Source organism: Diceros bicornis, chromosome 14 (assembly GCF_020826845.1).
Source record: "Diceros bicornis minor isolate mBicDic1 chromosome 14, mDicBic1.mat.cur, whole genome shotgun sequence".
Taxonomy (NCBI): domain Eukaryota; kingdom Metazoa; phylum Chordata; class Mammalia; order Perissodactyla; family Rhinocerotidae; genus Diceros; species Diceros bicornis.
This window is the reverse complement of record NC_080753.1, coordinates 24,290,728-24,310,151: the sequence shown is the minus strand read 5'-3', so window position 1 is coordinate 24,310,151 and position 19,424 is coordinate 24,290,728. Positions and strand designations below refer to the sequence as shown.

The 19,424-nt window shown below is 52.2% G+C and overlaps 2 protein-coding genes across 3 annotated transcripts; one reads left to right on the top strand and one right to left on the bottom strand.

Annotated features, from left to right (window-relative positions):
• Positions 1-1,323: 1,323 nt before the first annotated feature.
• On the bottom strand, positions 1,324-13,250 carry UNC5CL (unc-5 family C-terminal like). Of its 2 annotated transcripts, XM_058554431.1 has the most exons (9): positions 13,024-13,250; positions 8,904-9,349; positions 8,104-8,404; positions 7,084-7,346; positions 6,292-6,393; positions 5,958-6,025; positions 4,991-5,091; positions 4,722-4,835; positions 1,324-3,260 (listed from the first exon to the last, which is right to left on the bottom strand). In XM_058554431.1, exons 2-9 carry the CDS (start codon positions 9,286-9,288, stop codon positions 3,038-3,040), a joined length of 1,557 nt encoding a protein of 518 aa, XP_058410414.1. In that variant the 5' UTR covers positions 9,289-9,349; positions 13,024-13,250; the 3' UTR covers positions 1,324-3,037. The 2 variants fall into 2 exon arrangements, with proteins under 2 accessions (XP_058410414.1, XP_058410415.1); XM_058554432.1 differs by lacking the exon at positions 13,024-13,250 and having other exon boundaries at positions 8,904-9,910.
• A 3,023-nt stretch (positions 13,251-16,273) lies between these two features.
• On the top strand, positions 16,274-17,439 carry TSPO2 (translocator protein 2). The gene is made up of 3 exons (XM_058553959.1): positions 16,274-16,473; positions 16,856-16,997; positions 17,239-17,439. Exons 1-3 carry the CDS (start codon positions 16,301-16,303, stop codon positions 17,437-17,439), a joined length of 516 nt encoding a protein of 171 aa, XP_058409942.1. The 5' UTR covers positions 16,274-16,300.
• Positions 17,440-19,424: the final 1,985 nt, after the last annotated feature.

Below are 19,424 nucleotides of genomic sequence, written 5' to 3'. Positions count from 1 at the left end.
GCAAATGTTTTGATATAAATCGAGACGTGTTATAATTATAAAATACACACCATATTCCAAATACTTTACAAAAAAAGAATGTGAAATATGCCATTAATAACTTTTATAATTGATTACATATGGAAATGATAACATTCTGGATATATTATGTTAAACAAAATATATTATTAAAATTGACTTCACCTGTTTCTTTTTACATTTTTGGATGTTACTACTAGAAAATGTAGAATTAAATATGTGGCTTTCATTGTTTTTCTGCTGGACAGTGCGGATCTGGACATCGGCGTGACGGCTGCTCGGCAGGCAGAGAGGGTGCTGAGGACAGATTACCCTGAGGACTGGAGCCTCTAACACTACAGACCTAGCGCCGACCTTTCCTGCTCATTCCCCACCCAGCTCTAAACCCGACAGGAGGAAGTTCAGGTCTGGGCCTCTACAACATGCATAAAAGCAGAAGTCACAAATTTGGTGTTTTTAGGGACTGGACAGGTAACCTACCAGGGAAAGGGCTGGAGCTAAGGCCACAAGCAGTGACCAATTTAAATTTAAATCTATTTAAAGTCAATACACAAAGAAAAAATCCCCAAGTGGATGCCCCCCGGGTCACCAGTGTGCCATCTCTGCACAGGCCCATAGAATCAAAAGGCGGCCCTTGGAGAGCCTCGAACACGGCCGCTCCATTCCAAGAGTGAAGAGACTGGAGCCAGAGGGATGAGAAGAGACTAAGCAGTGCTAGAGCCACGGCTGAGCGCTAGGTCTCCTAACGCCCCTGGAACACGTCATCTCCAGCTTTAGGTGCCGGCAAGTACGAGCCAATTGGGTTTGATTTGCGAAAGGAAGGATCCACCCTACAGGGATCAGGCAGCCTGCCACCTACCCCAAGATATCCAAGCTTCTCTTTCCCGGGACTGTCAGCCTATTCGGAAGAATTAGGGTGGAGGCCAGAGAGTATTCCATTTGGTAACAGAGACCCCCGTAGCTTCTATTCACAACTCCAGAAGACTTGAAACACTTAACATGATTTGTTCCAGGGTAGGGAGGAAGATAAAATAAAGATGCCTTTGGCTGGCATGGAGAGCAAGGGAGAAAAAGGGAAAACTGTGCTAGGCCTCCAGAGGAGAAAGAGGCTCTGAGCAGTCCAGTCCTGAGCCAAGTGAAAGGGGAGAAGGCTGACGCACCAACCTGGAGTGGCTGGCAGCCCCTGGTGGGGTGGGAGGACTAATGAGAAGGGTGAGAGAAGATGGACAGGGCTACAGGAAGAGGGAGGAGGTGGAAGGACCACCCCCCTACCCTGAAGCCTTGCTTCTAACAGAAAGAGGAGTGAATCTTGCTGATTGACCATGTTGGACTCAAAACAATTCTCATGCTGGAAGCACAATCTACAAAATGCTTCCCTTGAACCTGCCCCCATAGGTGCAATTTTACCAGATAAAACCACTTGTACCCACACCTAAATTTATCAATCTGAGCAAAATACAGTAACAAAGAAAGGCAATTTTCATATTTTATTATACAATGTTGTTCATCATAGAAAATATTTAATATTTTTAATTAAATACAGAAGCAAATTGTTGGGGTTGCCAGAGAGATTGTTTGCCTGCCCTTGAAAAAATTAACACCTGTTTGCAAACAAAAGCATCGCTAGAATTGAGTCAAATCCTTTGTTCTCTTTTCAGGACCCAGCCTGTTGATCTCTTGTCTATACAACGTCTGACAGACAGCGGGTGCTGAACAAATATTTATTGATTAAATGGGGTGTTCTTTAATCCCTAGCCTTTATTTCCTGACCCTAAACTGGATCTTGATCCAGAGGGAAAAATCCCCACCCACCCATTCCTAGAGTAGCCCAGGCTCTTTCAATAGCCTTTGATACATAACATTGGCTTAGAGACATTTGCCTGATGGTTTCAGAGAGAGAAAGAAACACACAAAGGCAGACACAGTAACTAGATAGAGATAAAAAGATGCTAGGACATAGAAGAACAGAGACACATCCCCACGGATGTTGCAACTGCAGGAGATAGGGACAGCAAAACGAAGTCAGAGAGACTTAAACCTCACACAGTCTGAGACAGAGTTTAACAAGTTGGGCAAGAATGATAATCTTGAAGTTTCTTTTCAGCTTTGATGTTTTATGACCGAGATAACGGCAGAGAGAGAGGAAGACAAGGTAAGGACACGAGGATAAACAAAAGCAGGCAGAGGGAACAGGTGGACAGCCAGATTTGACTGCCTATCTTTAGATCTGGCTTTGAACCCTTGTCCTACCCACACGGCACACCCACCCAGCAGGGCTCCTTCATGCCCCAGCACTCCATGCCACTCGTGACTCCTCCTGCAAGTCCAATCACCATGACCCCTACCCCCACCTGAAGACCTCCAAACCACTCTTTGCATGTCCAAATCCTCTCTCCAACATCCTCCACGAAGCTTTCTCACTGCTCCAGCCCATGCTCATCTCCCTCCCATCTCAACTCCTAAAGCACGGACAGTTGATACCACACCCCTAACCACAGGTAGGTGCTGTTTCCAGGTTTGCCCTCAGCCCACATGAGAGCATCTTGACTCCAAGAGAACTGTGGGCTTGTCAAGGCTCCAAACCCTAAGCCATATATTCCAGGATTCCCCATGATACCCAAAGCCGGGTATCACTAAGTGCTCAGTGAATACTTGTGAACTGACCAGTCCCCAAGGAGTGCCAACAGGGCAACCTAACAGTGCCTTGGTCTATTAAGTAGCTTCTCGAAGGCGGGCCACGTTGGGGCCATCTCCTGGGCTCCTGCGCCCCCTGCCGGACAGGAGGGGATCTGCACGTAGGACAAAGCAGGTCGCAAGGGTGGTCCAGACCTGGGAAGGCTGGAAACGGCATTCCCGCCTCAGGTGGCCCCAGGCACCGTCTGAGGGTTCTGATGGGGTCGGTGGGCACAGCCAAGAACAGCTGCGGTGTTCTTCCTGGGTGCCGGGACACACCCCACGGCTTCCCCATGCCCAGAGTGCTGCAAAGGGCGTCCCACCCTGTCCCGCCCCAGCAGAGCGCTCAGAGCTTCTCGTCCAGCTCCAGGGCCTGGTTCTCCCAGGCGCCCCCGTGGACCCGGGCTGGGCTGCCGCTCTGCGTCCCATTCAGGTAGTTCTGGATGGCGGAGGCGCAGTCCAGCCGCTCCATCTCGGTCATGAGGTAGTGCAGCTCCTGCAGGCTGCCGTTCTGCTCCTCAAACAGCTCCAGGATGGCTGCGGCGGGGCTGCGCTGGCAGGACAGGAACCTGGCCGGGAGGAGGGGCAAGGAGAGTGGAGGGAGGGGCACTGCAGCGAGATCCACCCCTCTCTCAGCTCTGGGCCTCATCCTCCTCCTACCTGCCTTCCCTGGCACTCAGGATGGTGGAAGGGCCCCGGGCTTTGAAACTTGAGATTGCACTGGCTCCAAGGCCACACCTCTCTAGGCCTCAGTTTCCTCCTCTTACCGCAGGGCTGGGATGAGAGGATCTCTAAGGTTGCTTCCAGCTCTGATGTTCTGAAATTGCCTTCTCTACCTCCCCCACTCCAATCCCACTCTGGCCTCCTCCTCCCTCTCCCAGGCCACAACATCCTGCCCACCACTAAGGAAACAGCTGTTCTAAAGCATGACCTTCCCCTGCTGAAAAACCTTCCCGAGTCTCTTTCACCTACTAACAAAGCCCACACTCCTGACTCTCCAGCTCATCCATCACTTGGCCTTGCCCTGATTTTCCTGACCGTTTCTCCCTGCTCTCATACCAAACCTTCCTTCCTCAGACCTGTCCCTTCTCCCATCTTGCCCACACCACACCCACAACCGCTTCTGCTCCTCCGCCCAAACAGAAAAACTGATGCTACTTCCCTACCACCTTCTCCCTGAAGCCCTATCTAATTCCCACCTCCCAGGTGGAAGGGACCATTCTGCACCCCTCAGCTCAGACTTCTGGTCATAGCTCCCCCAAGTCTTTATTATTCTTGCTTCAGCTATTTTGTGTCTCTGTTTGTTTCCAACTTGCTATGCAATATGGGAGACATACAATAAGGCACAAGGAAGCTTGCCTTTATTTTGTTAAGCTCTTTGTATCCCTGAATACAGTGTGAGCTCCTGGGTGCTGGGACCATGTCTCATTCATCTTGTAGCCCAATGCTTAGCATAGTTTTCCAGGACATACTAGGTACTTAAAAATGTTTGAGCGATTTCAAAATCCACCCTGTTTTCAGCTGGGTCCAGCCCCAGTCCCATCTCCTGAGTGAAGGCTTCCCTGACCACTGCACTCATAGTCAGGTTCTGAGGCTTAGCTCAGAATTGTTCTCCTGGTTTCTCTTGACAGAGCCCACAGCTGCATGGCCCCCATTACTGCTAACATTTATTGAATTAACATGTGCCAGGCATTCAGCCACATGCTTTACACACGTTATCTTATAGTCTGCCATTCTACCCCTCAGGGCACAGCATGTCAAGCACTCAATATGTACCCAATGAATCACATGTTAATTGATTCATTTTTAAATATTTACTGAGCACCTACTATGAGGCAGGCATCAGTCTAGGTACTGAGAATACAGTGATAAATAGAAAGAGCTGCCCTTTTATGGGAAATAGGGTGGGGAGCAGCCCTTCTCTGACTTTTAAGTTGCTCCCTTGTCTGTGGTCCTGTCTCCAAGCTGTCCTGAGAACCCGCCATCCCAGGGCACCCTCCTCCCCCATCCACAGACCTGGCCCCTCTTACCGGATCTTCATGCCGCAGAGCCCCAGGTGGGAGGCCAGTCGCCGCCAATCATTGCCCGTGACGCTGTTTGGCTCCAACAACATCTGCAGCTGCTCAAAGAGCTCTGGGGGCAGCCTGAGGCAGGGGGAAAATTGGGGTTCTCCGAGGGGCGGATCAAAGAGACCCAGTCTGGTTCCACACACACCCCAAATGCTGTACTTGCCCTGTAGGCACTGGGGCAGGAATCCCAAACATCCCCCGGGCAACAGCTCAAGCAACCTCCATCTCACCTATTGCATGGGGGTGGCTGGGAGATAGGGGGTGGTGCTGCCCAGGACTCCTCCTCTGACGCCTGGAATCTGAGGATCTCCATGTACTTTGTCTCCAAGCCCTGAGCCAACAGAGGGGCAGGAACGCACTTAGGGATCATAAGACATCCCTCGAGCAAGGAGCTGGGGAACCTACCTCCAGCCCTCATGTGTCTCCTTCAGTCTGTCACCCAGAGCCCCTTGGCCAGCAGACACCCCCACCCTGCCCAGGAGCCCTCCCCTCTCCTTCCCTGACCCCAGAATCTTCAGCCTTAAGTTTGCCTAGTGAGCTCTTTGGGACCTGGGACATGAAGACCAAACAGAGTGCATCCTAAGACACCAGGAGAAGTCCTGGGTGGGGTCATGGGGGAGGGGGGGCCATCTAAAAGCAAAGACTCTGAACTCAGCATACACGTCCCTTCCTCTCATTCCTCCTTTCCTGGATTCCTCCTCCCCAAGTGACACCCTGAGGGGCATCTGCCTCCTCTCCCCTAAGATGCCACCATGGTTCACCAGAGAGACTCAACCCTGATTCCTCATATCTTCCCTTGGGAGAGTAGGCTATCTAACTCCCATCCCACATACTCAAGACTCCCTTTCTGGGCACTCTCCACACTGAAGATACACAACATCATTGCTCAGATGTAGACAATCAGCCTAGAAAGAAACCACTTGTCTTTGATGCCCAAGTCCCTCTGGGCTGGGAGAGGGGGTTAAAAGGGTTTGGTTCTTTTACCCTCCTTCTGGATTCATCCATGGATAGACAAAAGAGAGTCAGGGATAGAGGGTAACTTGGAGGCCAGGCGGTCTAAGCCCCTGGAAGAAAGCCATCTTAACCTGCTTGACTGTGTGATCAGGGTCATACTTACTGGACAGCAGACCCCTCACCCACTTTGCCCAAGACTCCCCTTAGGCCCTGCCCTTCCTCTGCCCCTCAGCTCCAACTCACATCCTGGAAGGTGTGCATGGTGACGATGATCTCATTGGTTAGTGCTGAGCAATCCTCGTTCTCATTGGCTACAAAGAAGAGAGGACATGGCAGGTGAGAGAGGAAAAGGCGTGGCATAAGGCAGCAGGAGAAGTGAAAGGGACTCTACAGAAAGGCTTTGGAAAGCTGCAGAAGCTGGAGAGAACATCCATCTTTCTCTCTGCAAAGATCTGTTGCGGCTCCTTGCCTTCAAGAGCAGGTCTGCATGCATGGCAGAATGAGGAGCTGCAGAGCTCCAGGGTGACCAGGAGGGGAGAGGAGAGGGCAGGAGGTGGACTCGGGGTTCCTGGACTACCTGTTTTTCTCCGGAAGCAGAAGGAGCGGAAGGGGCACTTTCCATGCCAGATGTGGAGATGCGGAACCAGCTGGCAACTGGTGTCATCCACATTCTCCCAACCTGGGGAGGGGGCAGAGAGCGAAGGGCTTCAGAGGGTGGGGCCTTCTACAAGTGTTTAAGAAGGCCTACTCTGTGGCAGGCACCCCGCAGGGCGTTGTGGGGAGGGATCAGGAGGGAGCAAAGTCAAGAGCATGTCCCAAGTGGATGAGGGTCCCCAGAGCCTGGAGAGGGGACCCCAGTGAGTGGTCTTCCTTCTACTACCACATGCTCCCTACATACACACACACACACACACACACACACACACACACACACAGACCCCCCCCCCGCCCCCCATCCACTACCCCCAGAAGCAGCCATGCACATGCACCCTGTCCAAAACCAGCAAATGCCCTAGGCCCCACCGGTAATTCCAGCCGCCCACGCCACAAAAGAAAGAGGGCAGAGAAGACTGGGACTCCTACCACACCAGCTCCGTCCAAGAGGGACAATAAAACCCGGCCCCTCCCTCCCTGCTTCTGGGGGTGCACACCTCTCCTCCCCCCTCCCACCCCACATCACCCTGTCCTCCTGTGGAGGGACCAGGACTGAGTGGTCCACCGAGGGAGGAAGTGGGCAGAGCCTGGGGGCTCCCAGAGGCAGCAGCAGAAGCCAGAAGATTCCCGGATTTCCACCCCGGGGCGGCCCACCCTGGGGAAGGCACGGACCCCCCACCTCTAACGGGGCTCCCCACTGCCCCACCTCCCTCACCCTCGGAGATGTACTTGAGCTTCAGGCACTGGTCCCCGCGGGCCCCGGTGAAGTCGAAGAGCTGGCAGGGCCCGCACAGGCGCCCGCCGTGGGGCTGCTCGTTGGTCAGGGCCCACTGCAGGGCGCAGGGCGTGTTGTTGAGAAAGTAGACGCGCAGCTGCAGGTGGGACTGGCCCGGCGCCAGCGGCGAGCAGAACACCGCCAGCTGCAGCCACTTGCGGGCGTCGCGGCCCATAGGCGCCTCCACCACGCAGGTGAAGAGGCTGTGGAGGGAGACGGCGGCAGGGCAGGCATGGGCGAGGCTGAGACACCAGCGCACCTGCCGCCCGGCTCCCGCCGCCCCAGGGGCCTCGGTGGGGGCCTCCAAGGAGCCGAGAAGAGCAGTCCAGGGTGTGTATAGGGAAGAACTGGGGGGAGGGGCCGGTAGAGGGACAAAAAGTGAGTCACGTCGTAGTGACCGTCACCCAGTGGAGAGAAGAGCCAGCAAGTATCCTCAGGCATAGGAGAGAGGGAAGGTGAGCTCAGGGCCACCATGCTTGGGAGGGGTCCCACACGTGGCTGGCCCTGCTCTGGTCAATGGGTGGCAAGGAGACTGAGAGGCAGAAGGGCCTAAGATCCTAGAAGGACAGAGCTAAGGGCAGATATGAGATGGGATGGAGTCTTAGAGAGCTAGAGGGGACAAACTGCCCTAGACAGTTTGGGGACAGTCCTGAACAGGGGCGTGGGGTAGAGACAGGTAATTTTAGAGAGACAAAGGTGGGGATGGAACAGGCCCCCTCTAGAGAGAGGGCTGGGGCTGAGTCAGACGCTTCTAGACAGACAAATCGCGGCGAGATGTGCCATCCTGGACAGGCTTGGAGAAGCTGCCATGGACACTAGGACGCAAGGCCAGGAAAGGACACGGGGATGAGGGATTTGCAGGACCTGGGACTGATGAAGAAGGGGCCGTTCCATACAGAAAGATGAGGATGAGGCAGACAGAAAAGGGGTAGGATGGACAGGACGATGGCTCGTGCCTACCTGAAGTGGGAGAGGTGGATGCGACACTCATCCCGGGAGGTGTGTACCCCCGGCCGCCCCAGGGGCCTCCAGTCCTTGGCATCCAGCAGGGTCGTGTTGCTGCTGTAGGTGCGGGCATGGCTGGGCTGCTGGGCACAGTGCTTGAAGGTGAGGGTGCAGGGCTTCAGAAAGGAGGCCCCATGGGGGCCACATGCCACCACGGGGCTCACCAGCCCCTGGGCTCGGGACAATGACGGGGCGTCTGACAGGTCCCACACCAGGATCAGCGACACCCGCTCCTGGCGGCCCACAGCCACAGCACCTGGGGAGAAGGAGTGCTGAGATGGCCCTGGCAGGCACACCCCTGCCCCAAGAGAGGCCAGGCCAGGACGGGAGGGGAGGTGGGGCAGGAGCCCAGGAGAGAGGGGGCCTAGCAAGGCACACGGGAAGGCAGAATGAAAGGAGAGCAAGATGACCATGAGCTGACTTGTGTGTCACCCCACTTCCTTCCAAGGCTGCTGCTGGCCTGACCAGGGCCTGTGTGGATTTGCAAAAGGTGCTCTTCCTCCAGACACTTTCCTTCCTTTACTGTCATAACATACTGTTCATTAGAACAAGGCACTTGACTTCCACCTGTCAGGAAGTTGTCATAAAAATATGAAATATATATCCATCTTTGGAGTCAATAAAGTCAAACTAAAAATATAAACAATTTTCAAAAGTATAAAGATGTCTATGAATGATGCTCCTGAAATGTGGTGCCCTTGTACAGTGCACAACCTGAACAACTATATGCAGAGAAGGGAGCTGGGGACTGTTACCTGGGGGGATGAGCAGGGAGATGCCCGTATCCTGGAGTATCAGGCAGCCTCCACGGTGATCCACCTCTCGAGCCGAAAACACCAACAGCTTGTGCATCAACTGACGGGTGACGGTCTGGCCTTGGGTGGGCGTGTGCAGTTCCTGGTAGAAGGCAGCCATCTCCTGGAGTGTGGCTGGCTGCCCCTGCCTTGGGGCCTCATATTCTGGTAGGGGAGCAGGATGGGACACTGGCTCCTCTTCACTATCCGGCTTCCAACAGGCCCGCAGCAGCCAGGGAGGACAGTGCCATCGAAGGCACTGGACCAGGAGGAGGACACTCACCACTGGGACCCCCACCAGCAGTAGGAACTGGGCAGGTTGGAAGGAACTCTCATGGGAGCACATCCGCCTGGTCACTGGATGCTGCCAGCTCCTCTGTGCCCCTGTGCCAGCCAAGGCCAAGGACCTGGGGGAAAAGAGGGGTCAGTGCCAGGCTAAGCCTTTCAATGTCATGAAGGCCAAGACTTGGCTTCCAAGTGGCTGCAATGAGGGAGGAAATTGTCTTCATTCCAGCGCACCCTGCACACCCCAGTCGGATCAATTCCTCCAACAGAACTTCACCTCTCTCTCTCTCTCTTACTCAAGAACCTACCATGGCTCCCTATGACCTAGTACATCATATTAAACTCCTCTGAGGCAGAAAGAGCATGGGTTTGGAGTGAGAGAATGAGTTCAAATGCCACCTTGGTCACTGTGGCTGAGTGAGCTTGTCATATTGTTTAATGTGCCTCAGTTTCCTCATCTGTCAAAATATCTACATGTGCTGATATAGAAATTCTTTAAGTGGAAAAGCAAGTCACAGAGCTAGACATCCTCTGATCTCATTAATGTAAATAACAAAACTATATACAAGTATAGATATATCTTTATGAGTGTATATATGTAAATTATAGAGAAAGTCTGAAGCAGTGCTATGCGATAGAAATATACTGTCAACCACATATGTAATTTTAAATTCTCTAGTGGCTGCATTAAAAAAGTAAAAAGAAACAGGAGAAATTAATTTTAATAATATAATTTATTTAACCTAATATTTTTTAAATAATATCATTTTGACAGATAATCAATATCATATTATTAATGAGATATTTTACATTTTTTTTCCACACTAAGTCTTTGAAATCAATGTGTACTTCACACTTACAGCACATCGCAATCGGGACTTGCTCTATTTCAAGTGCTCAGTAACCACGAGTGCTAGTGATTCCTGTCTTGGACAGTGCAGGTCTGGAAGGATACACCCCAAATTATTCCCATTGGTCATTTATTGAAAGAAATGAGAAATTAGAAATTGAGAGGGTGGAAGGCGTGAATAAGGACTTTCCATTTTCTTAAAAGCTTTTTGGTGTATTCTTCGGATTTTTCTCACCGAGTATGTATTTTATATTAATTTTGCAATTCTTTTTAAAGCTATTAAAAGCAAAAAAAAAAAAAAAAGAATTACCTTTCAGAGTGATTGTGAGGACGGCATGAGATCATGGGAAAAGCATTTGTGAATGATAAAACACTGTCCAAATATGTTTATTTATGCCCCTCCTTTTGCCAAAAAGGTCAGAAGGTAGCTCACAGGGATAAGTGAAATACAAGAGGAACAAAAGTTAAAAGTGGAAGCAAATGAGAAAGAAAAACAAAGGCGGGGGCCTCCAGTGAGGCTGGATGAGGCAGGGCGCAAGCATACACTGACTGCCTGCTCACCTGGTTATCGGCGGGGGCCTCAGGTCAGGACTTGGGCCTTCCAGCAGCCTCCCTGTGCAGATGTCAGCTCTTCCCGAGGCCCTCCAGAATCCACTGCCTCCGCTCCTCCTTTCCCTCTTCCTCCCTTAATCTCCAACACCCTACACTCTCCTCACACCTCACTAATTCTAGCCTCTGGCTTTGGCTCCTGCCCTTCTCTGTTTGACTATTCACCTGCTCTCCCCACCTGCCTCACCTACCCACTTGGACCCCCCTCCTGCTCCATAGCACCTACCCCTGGCTCACTACCCCCTGACAGTCTCCCCCTCTGAAATCTTTCTGCTGCCATCCCACCAGACAGAGTAACTCTTAACCATATGCTATCATGTGTGGTTTTCCCACTCAAATGAACATTTTCTGAGCACCCTCTGCGTACCAGGTACTGTGGGAAGTTCAGCCTGCCAAAGATGACAGCTTATTTGGCTGTCAAGGAGCTTCTGAGGGAAGGGGATTCATTCACTCCATTGCTGAGTTCTGTGAGGCACAACATCCTCCTTCCAAGTCCTCCGGGTCCTCGTGGTTGATTCACTAGGGTCTGCACTAGAAAAGTTTCCGGCACCCCTTCCTCCCATTCCCTTCCCTCAACCACCCACCTGGAGCTGAGGCCTTGACCCAAGACTCCAGCTCTTTTCTGCCCACCTTCTTCCTTCCTTCCTTGGGACCCCCATGAAACCTAAGCCCCCTTCCTAGCTCCTCCCAGACAGGGGCAGAAACTCCTCTGTATCCTCAGGATTGAGGACTGGGGCGGGACCTGTTTCCTCATGTCTTCATTGAAAATGTAGACAGGAGAAGAAGGTTTGGCATTGTTCCCCTTGCCTTAAAATCCAACCCCCCAGACTGTGCAGCATCCTGCTTCAGCCAGGCTGCTTGCGGGGCACAGGAGTGAAGGAGTGAGCTGGCAATGCCCCAAATCTGGGGGAATGGGAGTTGGAGCAGCAAGCTTCCCTTTACGTCCCATCCATTCCTTTTGGTTCTTCCACTTTAAAGATAATTGGAATTTTAACTGTAATAATAATAGCTAACATTTATGGAACTTTACTCTGTGTCACCGAGTCAAAGCACTCTATGTGGCCTGTCTCATTTGACCCTCTCAGCAGCCTTATCAGCTGGTTGATATTTTTATCTCCATTTCACAGATAAAGAAGGCAAGTTTTCTCCCCACAGCGAGGATGGATGGGAGATTATTAAACTACAGCTGAAAGCAGGAGGGAAGGATGAGCAGGGATGATGAGGACTTCCAGAAACACTCCTTTTCTCTCCCTGCCCCTTCTTTTTCCCCCAAGTCTCTTCCTTTCCACCTCAGAGAAAGAAACAAAGATAAAGTAAAAGTAAATAGAAGGAACTAAAGGCATGTCCTTGGTTCCACAATGAGTGATGCCCTCACCTCCTGCCCACAGAGGCACCAGCAGCAGAGGATGGGACGCTAATGTGAAAGAAAGGAGGGGACCTGCTCTGTTTCTACAGCAACAACCTTCCTGGGGCCTCCAAAGATCAGGGTCCAAACACCTCCACCTTATTAGGTGGCACAGCAGAGTCCCCTTGCCCAGCCCCCCAACCTGGAGCAGTTGGTATATCTGCTCCCCAAAGCCCCCTGGGCCTCTCGAGGGGAGCCTGTTTATTACCTGGCTTGGAGCAAGTTAACTCCTCCCCCAGCTCAGCCCCCATTCTCCCAGGCTGACAGCTCTCCAGGCTGCCTTGGCCCTTACGCCACCCCCGCTCGCCCCAGGAGCAGGAAGCGTCCCGAATCTACAGCACAGCAACCAGCTCAGTGTAGACTAGAGCTTCCCAACCCCATGCCTGACTCCTTATTATCCATGCCTCCAGTTTGTCTTGCCCTGGACCCCAGATCATCCTGGGAGCAGTTCCCCAAGATGAGGGTCCTTTAGAATGCTGCCATCACCTGTCCCTAGGAAGTTGCCTCCTCCAACAGAAAGATCCAGGCTCTTAGTGCAAAGCTTTGCTTATATCCTTTGAGGAAACTCTCAACCCTTCTCCCATGTCACTGGTTCTTACCATGTCTACTGAACCCCTGATAGATCTCCAGTTATTGAGACATAAAAAGTACCGGAATGGATGAGTCCAAACCCAAGTCATGGGTAGCATTCATCAGCATAGTATTAGTATACATTTCCATAGTGCATAGAATCATCCCCCTGGTGCCCACGCCCACTGGACAGCGGCCCTTTCCGAAGGCCTTTTTTCCTCTACTCCTCCAGCAGATGGTCTCCACACTCTGGCAGGCCCTGCTAAGCTGACCTGGCACCTCCCCTGAGCCCCAGGTGGCCCCTGCAATAATTGCAGTAATGCCCACCCTACCCCAGCTGCCCCAGGGGGTGCTCGTCTTACCTGTAGGTGCTCCCAGAGGCTGCTGGCTTGTCCAGAAACAGTAGTTCCTTCTCTGAGAAACAGAGAGATCAGCCAGACCTCGTCACCAGGCCAGCAGACAAGTGGAGGTGGGTGGAGAATCTGGACGGGAGTGGCCTGGTGCTTCCCGGCAGAGTCCTGCCTCCCAGTCACCCTAAAGATGGGGGTGGGGTAGGGGGAGGAAGTCCGTCCCTGTCTGTCGGCAAAGTCCAGCCAAGGCGGGGGAGTAGCTGAGGATTCCAGAAATCAGTGGACTTACCAGTTTAGGTCTGGAAGGGAGTGGACAGAGAGGGAGACAGCCTGAGTACAGGTGCAGCCCTGGGTACAGGTGAGACTGCTCCCTACAGTGCCCTCTGCTGGTGAGTGGCCAGCCCCAGCCAGAAGCTATTGAAATTGCAGAAGGTAAGAGGAGAGAACCCTAACCAGAGCTTCTCAAACTATAATGTGCACACGGACCACGTGAGGGATCTTGTTAAAATGCTAATCCTGTAGGTCTGGGGGGCCCTGAGATTCTGCATCTCTAAGAAGCTCCCAGGTGTTGCCCCAGGGAGCTTAGACAACATCTAGCTCCACCCCCTCCCTGCACAGAGACAACAGAGGAGGCACTGAGGGGTTAATGACTTGCAAGTTAAGGTGGCATTGGGTGTACCCATATCTGCTCCCTGCTCAGTGCTCTTTCCACTGCCCACACTCAGAGTTGGCAGGGACACTCCCACCTGGAGGAGAGCTGGACTTAGGCCATTTGCCAGCCCAAGTCCTTTCTTAGAAACTCTGCCTAGGAAAGACGGTACCACCGAAAAGAAAGCTCCCTATGAAGAGCGATTTTTTTTCCAGCTGTTTGCTGCTGAATCCTCAGCTCCTGGTACAGCCTGATCCCTAGTAGGTGTTCAATAAAGACTTGTTGAATGAATGAGTGGACCAGCTGAGAGAAAAGAGGATGCATTTTGGATCCAGACTGCCAACACCGAACACTGGTGACCCACCTGTTGGCTATGTAATCTTAGGCGAGTTACTCACGCCTCTGAGCCTTCTTGCCCTTGTCTGTCAAATGCAGATAGTGATATCTACCTGTGAGGGATAATCATTATCATTATTGCGCTAATAAATGTAAAGCGCTCACCACAACATGGGTGCTTGTAAGTGGTAACTGTTGTCACCTTGTCTGGCCTGCAGTTGAGGAACCACGGTGAACTCCCTCAGCCCCCAGTTATTATCACCCACGGAAAATAAGTAACTGCCGCTGCTTTCATCTCAGTTAATGATTCTCTAGCCTTTTGTCCCTGACTGCAACCCCCTCCCTTCTGCTGCCTCCCCTGGGGTGGAGGCGAGAGGAAAGAATAAACACCTGCCAGGGGCACCCAGGTCCCCAAAATGGAAAGATGGTGCAAAGGAATGGTAGAGAGCAGCCAACCTGGGAAGGAGACCTCATGCCCATAGGACAAGCAAGGAAGAGGTGCTCAGAACTTTGAGAGGAAACGAAGAGGAGGGAGGTGTTAGTCTTTGCGGGACAAAGCTCTGAGTCGCACAGGAGGCCGCCTCTCCTCTGAGTCATAAAGCTCTAGGGGTTTGTGAAAGATATGTCAAGCTCGAATTCCAAGCCAGGAAGGGCCATGCCAGCTAGCAGGCTATAACCAGGGGCTGCGTCAACGTATCATGAACTCATTTCCAAAGCTGGTCCTTTCCTCACTTGACCACAATCCCAGTTGCAGGAAAGTTCTGGGGAAATCTGAGGATCCCTACCACCCCCATGGATACAAAGCTGGTTCATCGGATGCAGAGACCACAGGCATCAGTGGCCATGCAGCCTGGGGCTGAGCTGTCTCAGGAGGTCCAGGTGTCAAAGTTCCAAAGCCTCAACCGTTCCATCAGGGGCCCAAGGGGCCCCCAGCCAATGTCACCACCCTTGTCATTAGAGAAAGTCAGGCCAGCTGGGAGCTCCACCCTTCCCACTGTCCCCCACCCTTCTCTGCCTTGCACACATCATATATCATCGGGCACCCAGCCTGGGAAGTATGCTGAATGAGGTAAGGGGAACACAGGCCTGGGAGTAAGGAGGCAGTGGGAGTGGTGAACAGGAGAAAAGAGGATGGGGGTAAGGAGGGGGGCCCTCCAACACTGGACAGAAAAATAGAAAGCACAGAGAGAGAGACAGGAAGGCAGAAGATAGACAAATGGACAGTGAGGAGCAGAAAAAGATAAATGGAAAGACACACAGGCAGGCAGGTTGATCAGCCCTGGCCCCAGAACCTCCAGGACATGGTCAGGGGCCCTTGACAGAAAAGGATGGAGTGGGCATTCGCTCCAGAACACTGAAAATAACCACATTTTTTTTCTACTTCCAATCCTGTCAGTCATGGGGAGGAGGCTGAAATATCATGTGCGAAAGAGAAGAATGATATTGGGTGGGGATCTTGGTTGGAGGAGGGTCTGTGCATCGTCCCACATGCGAATGACATGGAAAGCAACATGCAAATGAGCATGGCAGCTTTTTAATCCAAGACCAGGCAGCTGTATCCTTGAGAAGTCAGGCCACAAGAAATCTGGACACTTGTGTTTGAGGCCCTGACCCTCTGGAAGTAGACAGATGTAGGGGGAACCTCCCCAGCCCCTGAGGGGTAAAAGAGAGCTATGGACAGGAAGGAGCTTTTCCTTCCTAAAAGAAAGGAACCCACAGTGTGAATTGGCTGGGTTTGAATTTGGGCAGGAGCTCAGGCTGGGTGGGCCCCTGGAGTTTGTCAGTCTGGTATAGCGAGATAAGCCGGGGGCAGATGTGCTGGCCCACTCTCGACTGGAAAAGACCCCCAGGGATCTCTGGCTCCTGCCTTTAGAACGTGGTCCTTCTAGGTTGATTATGTCGTCGGCTTGGCTGAGTTCAGTCTAAGGACCTCGAGGGCCCAAGTGCTGCCCACTGTGGGAAGTAGAAAAGACTGGTCATACCTGGACCTGAGCTCCAGGAGTCAGACACATGTTGGGGGAGGGGAGGCTATCACTCAGAAGCAGTTATCAACAGTGGACAGTATCCTCCAAGTGCCAAATGAGTGGTGTGGAGAAAATAAGTCCATAGAAGCCAGAAAAGGGGCCAGGCAGTGTGGGCTCAGAGGAGTAGGACAGGAGCTGGCCCAGGGAGGGCGATGGCCTCCTATGAGGGGCGCAGGCCAGGGAATAGTGTCAGGGACGAGGTGGGGACAGATGATGAGACATAGGGGAGGGCTCACCATTAGCGTCCTCTGCCTTCCCAGATTCTGCCCCCTCAAGGAGAATGAGGCCTCAAGGGGCCGTCTTGGTGGCTCTTCCCCAGGTGGGGCTCATCGTGGTCTGGCTGCTCGCCCATCATCAGATGTCTGGTTGGTGTGACGGCCCAAGGAAGCTGCCCTGGTGCCCACCCTACAAAGTCTTGTTGGTTGTGTGGACAACTATCTACTCCATCATGGGGTGAGCACCCATTTCTCATGCCATGGTCCTCTCACCCTGTGGTGCCCACTGGAGTGGGAACAAGTCCCCCTGAACAACTGCTGCACACTGGACTCAAAAGGAATGGCACCTCATCTTGCCTCTTATGGAGGGTACACTCTGTGCCTGCCTAGGATTCCAGCCAGCCCTTCCACCCTCTCCAAGTCTCCCTACCCACCACTCACAGAGCCCAACTCTTCCTGCCACCTCCCCGCTGGCCTCCAAATGATGCCTGGACCCACTTGCCCCCATTTCAGCTCACAAGGGTTCCCTCTTGGTAATAAGAGTTCTTGTGCCAGAGGGCTTCCTCCATTTGCCATGGAACGCCCTCCCTCTGAGTGTTTCTGTCACCATCTCTCCTCAGCTATGCCTCCTACCTGGTGTGGAAGGAGCTGGGAGGGGCCTTCAGGCAGCCCCTGGCCCTGCCTCTTGGCCTCTATGCTGTGCAGCTCACCATCAGCTGGACTGTCCTGATTCTCATTTTCGTAGCCCACACCCCTGGTCTGGTAAGGCACCCGTGCTCTGCAGTGGAAGTAGTGTAGGAGAAGGTGACACCACCAGGCCCCCAGCAGCAGATAACATGGCAGATCAATCAGGGGCAGGCAGGTAGCGGGTTGGCAGATGTCTCTGAGCTCCTGTGGAGTGCACAGAGCCCCAGGAATTTGGCTCATTGGGTCCAGGGGGCTGCAGAAATGTCGAGGGCTGGTTCGCAGGGCAGCCTGCCTGACTGTCCCGCCCTCTGCCCAGGCCCTGCTGCACGTGCTGCTGCTCTACGGGCTGGTGGTGAGCATGGCACTGATCTGGCACCCCATCAACAAACTGGCTGCCCTGCTTCTGCTGCCCTACCTGGCCTGGCTGACTGTGACCGCTTCCATCGCCTACCGCCTGTGGAGCGAAAGCCTTCGTCCAGAGCGCCAGCCTCAGCCCACAGCGGAGAAGAGCCACTGAGAGGAGGGAGGCTGGCCTCCCCCATGGTAGGGATGAAAGGGACCGCAGATGGGCTGTGAGGCTAGGGCTGGGAGACGGGAGGTGGGGCAGGTGGCCAGGGATTGATGAGTCCCTGAAGGTGACACACTCCAATCTGACCACTGTCCTGGGTCCCCTGGTGCCAGTTTTCGTTAGAATTCAGAGAGATAGGAAAGAAGGAGGAACCTTATTTTACACTTAATATAATTTAATAAATCCTGTATCAATAAATATTAATTTATTAATATCCATTAGTAAAATCCTGTTACTAACTTGGAGGGTTTGATGTGAAGTGTATGTTGAGTGTGTGAGGTCTAGGGCTGCAGAATGGGAAGAGAAGTGTCTGTCCACATGTGTCCATGTGCACACGGGAATGACTGTGGGAACACGTGTGTGGGGAGGGTGGGTGCACCATCTCCACTCCACTCACATGTCCTCCCTAAACTGGCCCAAAACTTTAAGACTTAGATTTTTAATTACCTGAAAAATAAAATCTTTTTGAAAAGTTATATAAAAGCAAAACAGAAAAGAAAGGATACTAATTATAATGTCAAGTTTATATATTATGTATTATATCTATTATATTAATTTATATATATTTATTATATTTTATATAATATTGTTATATGATACATTATATTATACCTTACATATGTCATACTAAGACCTTATGTGATTATCTCTAAGTAAGATCATAGACCATATTTTATTTTTGTTTTCATATACTCTTATACTTTCAGTTTTTTACATCAATTAATTACTATTATAATAAGGAAAAATGTTGGAAAAAAAGAGACATCAGCCTCAGGGTGCTGATGAGTGAATTCAGTAGGAACTTCTTGTCCAGGCTTCTCTCTTGTTTCTCTCCTTCTAAACCTTCTCATGGCTTTTTTATTTTCCTCTCTTCCCTCCTCCTGTTTTCTTCTCCTCTTGTATCACAGCCCTGATGGTAACAAGGAGTGACTGCCCCTGGGGCTGCCTCCCTGAACCCTGAACCAGGCCAGCTGGAAGACCCAGCCGCCTTGCCTTGCGGTAGGGAGGCTCCAACTGCTGTGTGATGGGATCACAGCTGGAGATTTTAAAATTGTTGACCAGACCCTCTAGGGATGGGCCTGGGCATCAGTGTTTTTAAAACTCCTTGGGGCATCCTCACATGCAGCCCCTCTAAGAACCACTACTGAGTGTGTTCCAGAGCCATTTGGGAGCTTATTAAAAATGCATATTCCTCAGGCCCCACCGAAGACCTGCGAATCACAACCTTTGGGGTGGGCTCCAGGCATCTTTAGATTTAACAAGCTGCCAGCACTTTTGTCAGCTGCTCGCTAAAATTTGAGAGCTCCAGGCAGGGATGGCTCTCAGGGTCCTTTTCACTTTGACAACCTGTGGTTCTGTGAGCTGAGTTCCAGGGCTGGAACTGACTATGCCCTCTCAGGTGGGGGCCCAGGACCACACAGCGGGAGAAGCCAGCAGGACACCATAAAGGAGACTGGCTCTTTCCAGAGCTCACCAAGCAGAGCAAGCAACGGGGATCTGCATCCTCCCCTCCTCCACTAAGGGCGTGCTCCATCCAGCCGGGCAGGTAGGCACCTGCGCTCCTGGAGGGTACACGTCATGTCCCACCCACCTTTGTGTCCCCAGCCCCAGTACAGTGCGGGGCAGAGTAGGTGTTCATACATCTTTGCTGATTGTTTGAATTAATGACCACATTGTCCCATTAAAAGAAAATGCTGACCAGCACCCCACCAATGCCTGCACCCTGCTCTGGACCAATTGAAAAAGCCTCTCTTCAGGAAAAGGGAGGGCATTAACAGTTTTTGAAACTTCTCAGGTGGTTCTGATGTGCAGCCAGATTGAGAACAGCTCCCATAGGGCATTGCTTCCTGAAGCATGGCCCAGTGACCTCCTAGGGCATTTGTTGAAGGTCTGGACTCCAGCCCTGCTCCAGACCCATGGAATCAGCTCCTCGG

What these genes read in the sequence shown, in the direction of transcription:
- UNC5CL (XM_058554431.1), bottom strand. Translation starts at nt 9,288, where the DNA reads ATGTGCTCCCATGAGAGTTCCTTCCAACCTGCCCAGTTCCTACTGCTG. An exon ending in ATCCACCTCTCCCACTTCAG is followed by an intron (nt 7,347 to 8,103) that starts GTAGGCACGAGC and finishes CTCCCTCCACAG; the next exon opens with CCTCTTCACCTGCGTGGTGG. An exon ending in GCTCAAGTACATCTCCGAGG is followed by an intron (nt 6,394 to 7,083) that starts GTGAGGGAGGTG and finishes CCCCCTCCCCAG; the next exon opens with GTTGGGAGAATGTGGATGAC.
- TSPO2 (XM_058553959.1), top strand. Translation starts at nt 16,301, where the DNA reads ATGAGGCCTCAAGGGGCCGTCTTGGTGGCTCTTCCCCAGGTGGGGCTC. An exon ending in ACTATCTACTCCATCATGGG is followed by an intron (nt 16,474 to 16,855) that starts GTGAGCACCCAT and finishes ATCTCTCCTCAG; the next exon opens with CTATGCCTCCTACCTGGTGT. An exon ending in TAGCCCACACCCCTGGTCTG is followed by an intron (nt 16,998 to 17,238) that starts GTAAGGCACCCG and finishes CCCTCTGCCCAG; the next exon opens with GCCCTGCTGCACGTGCTGCT.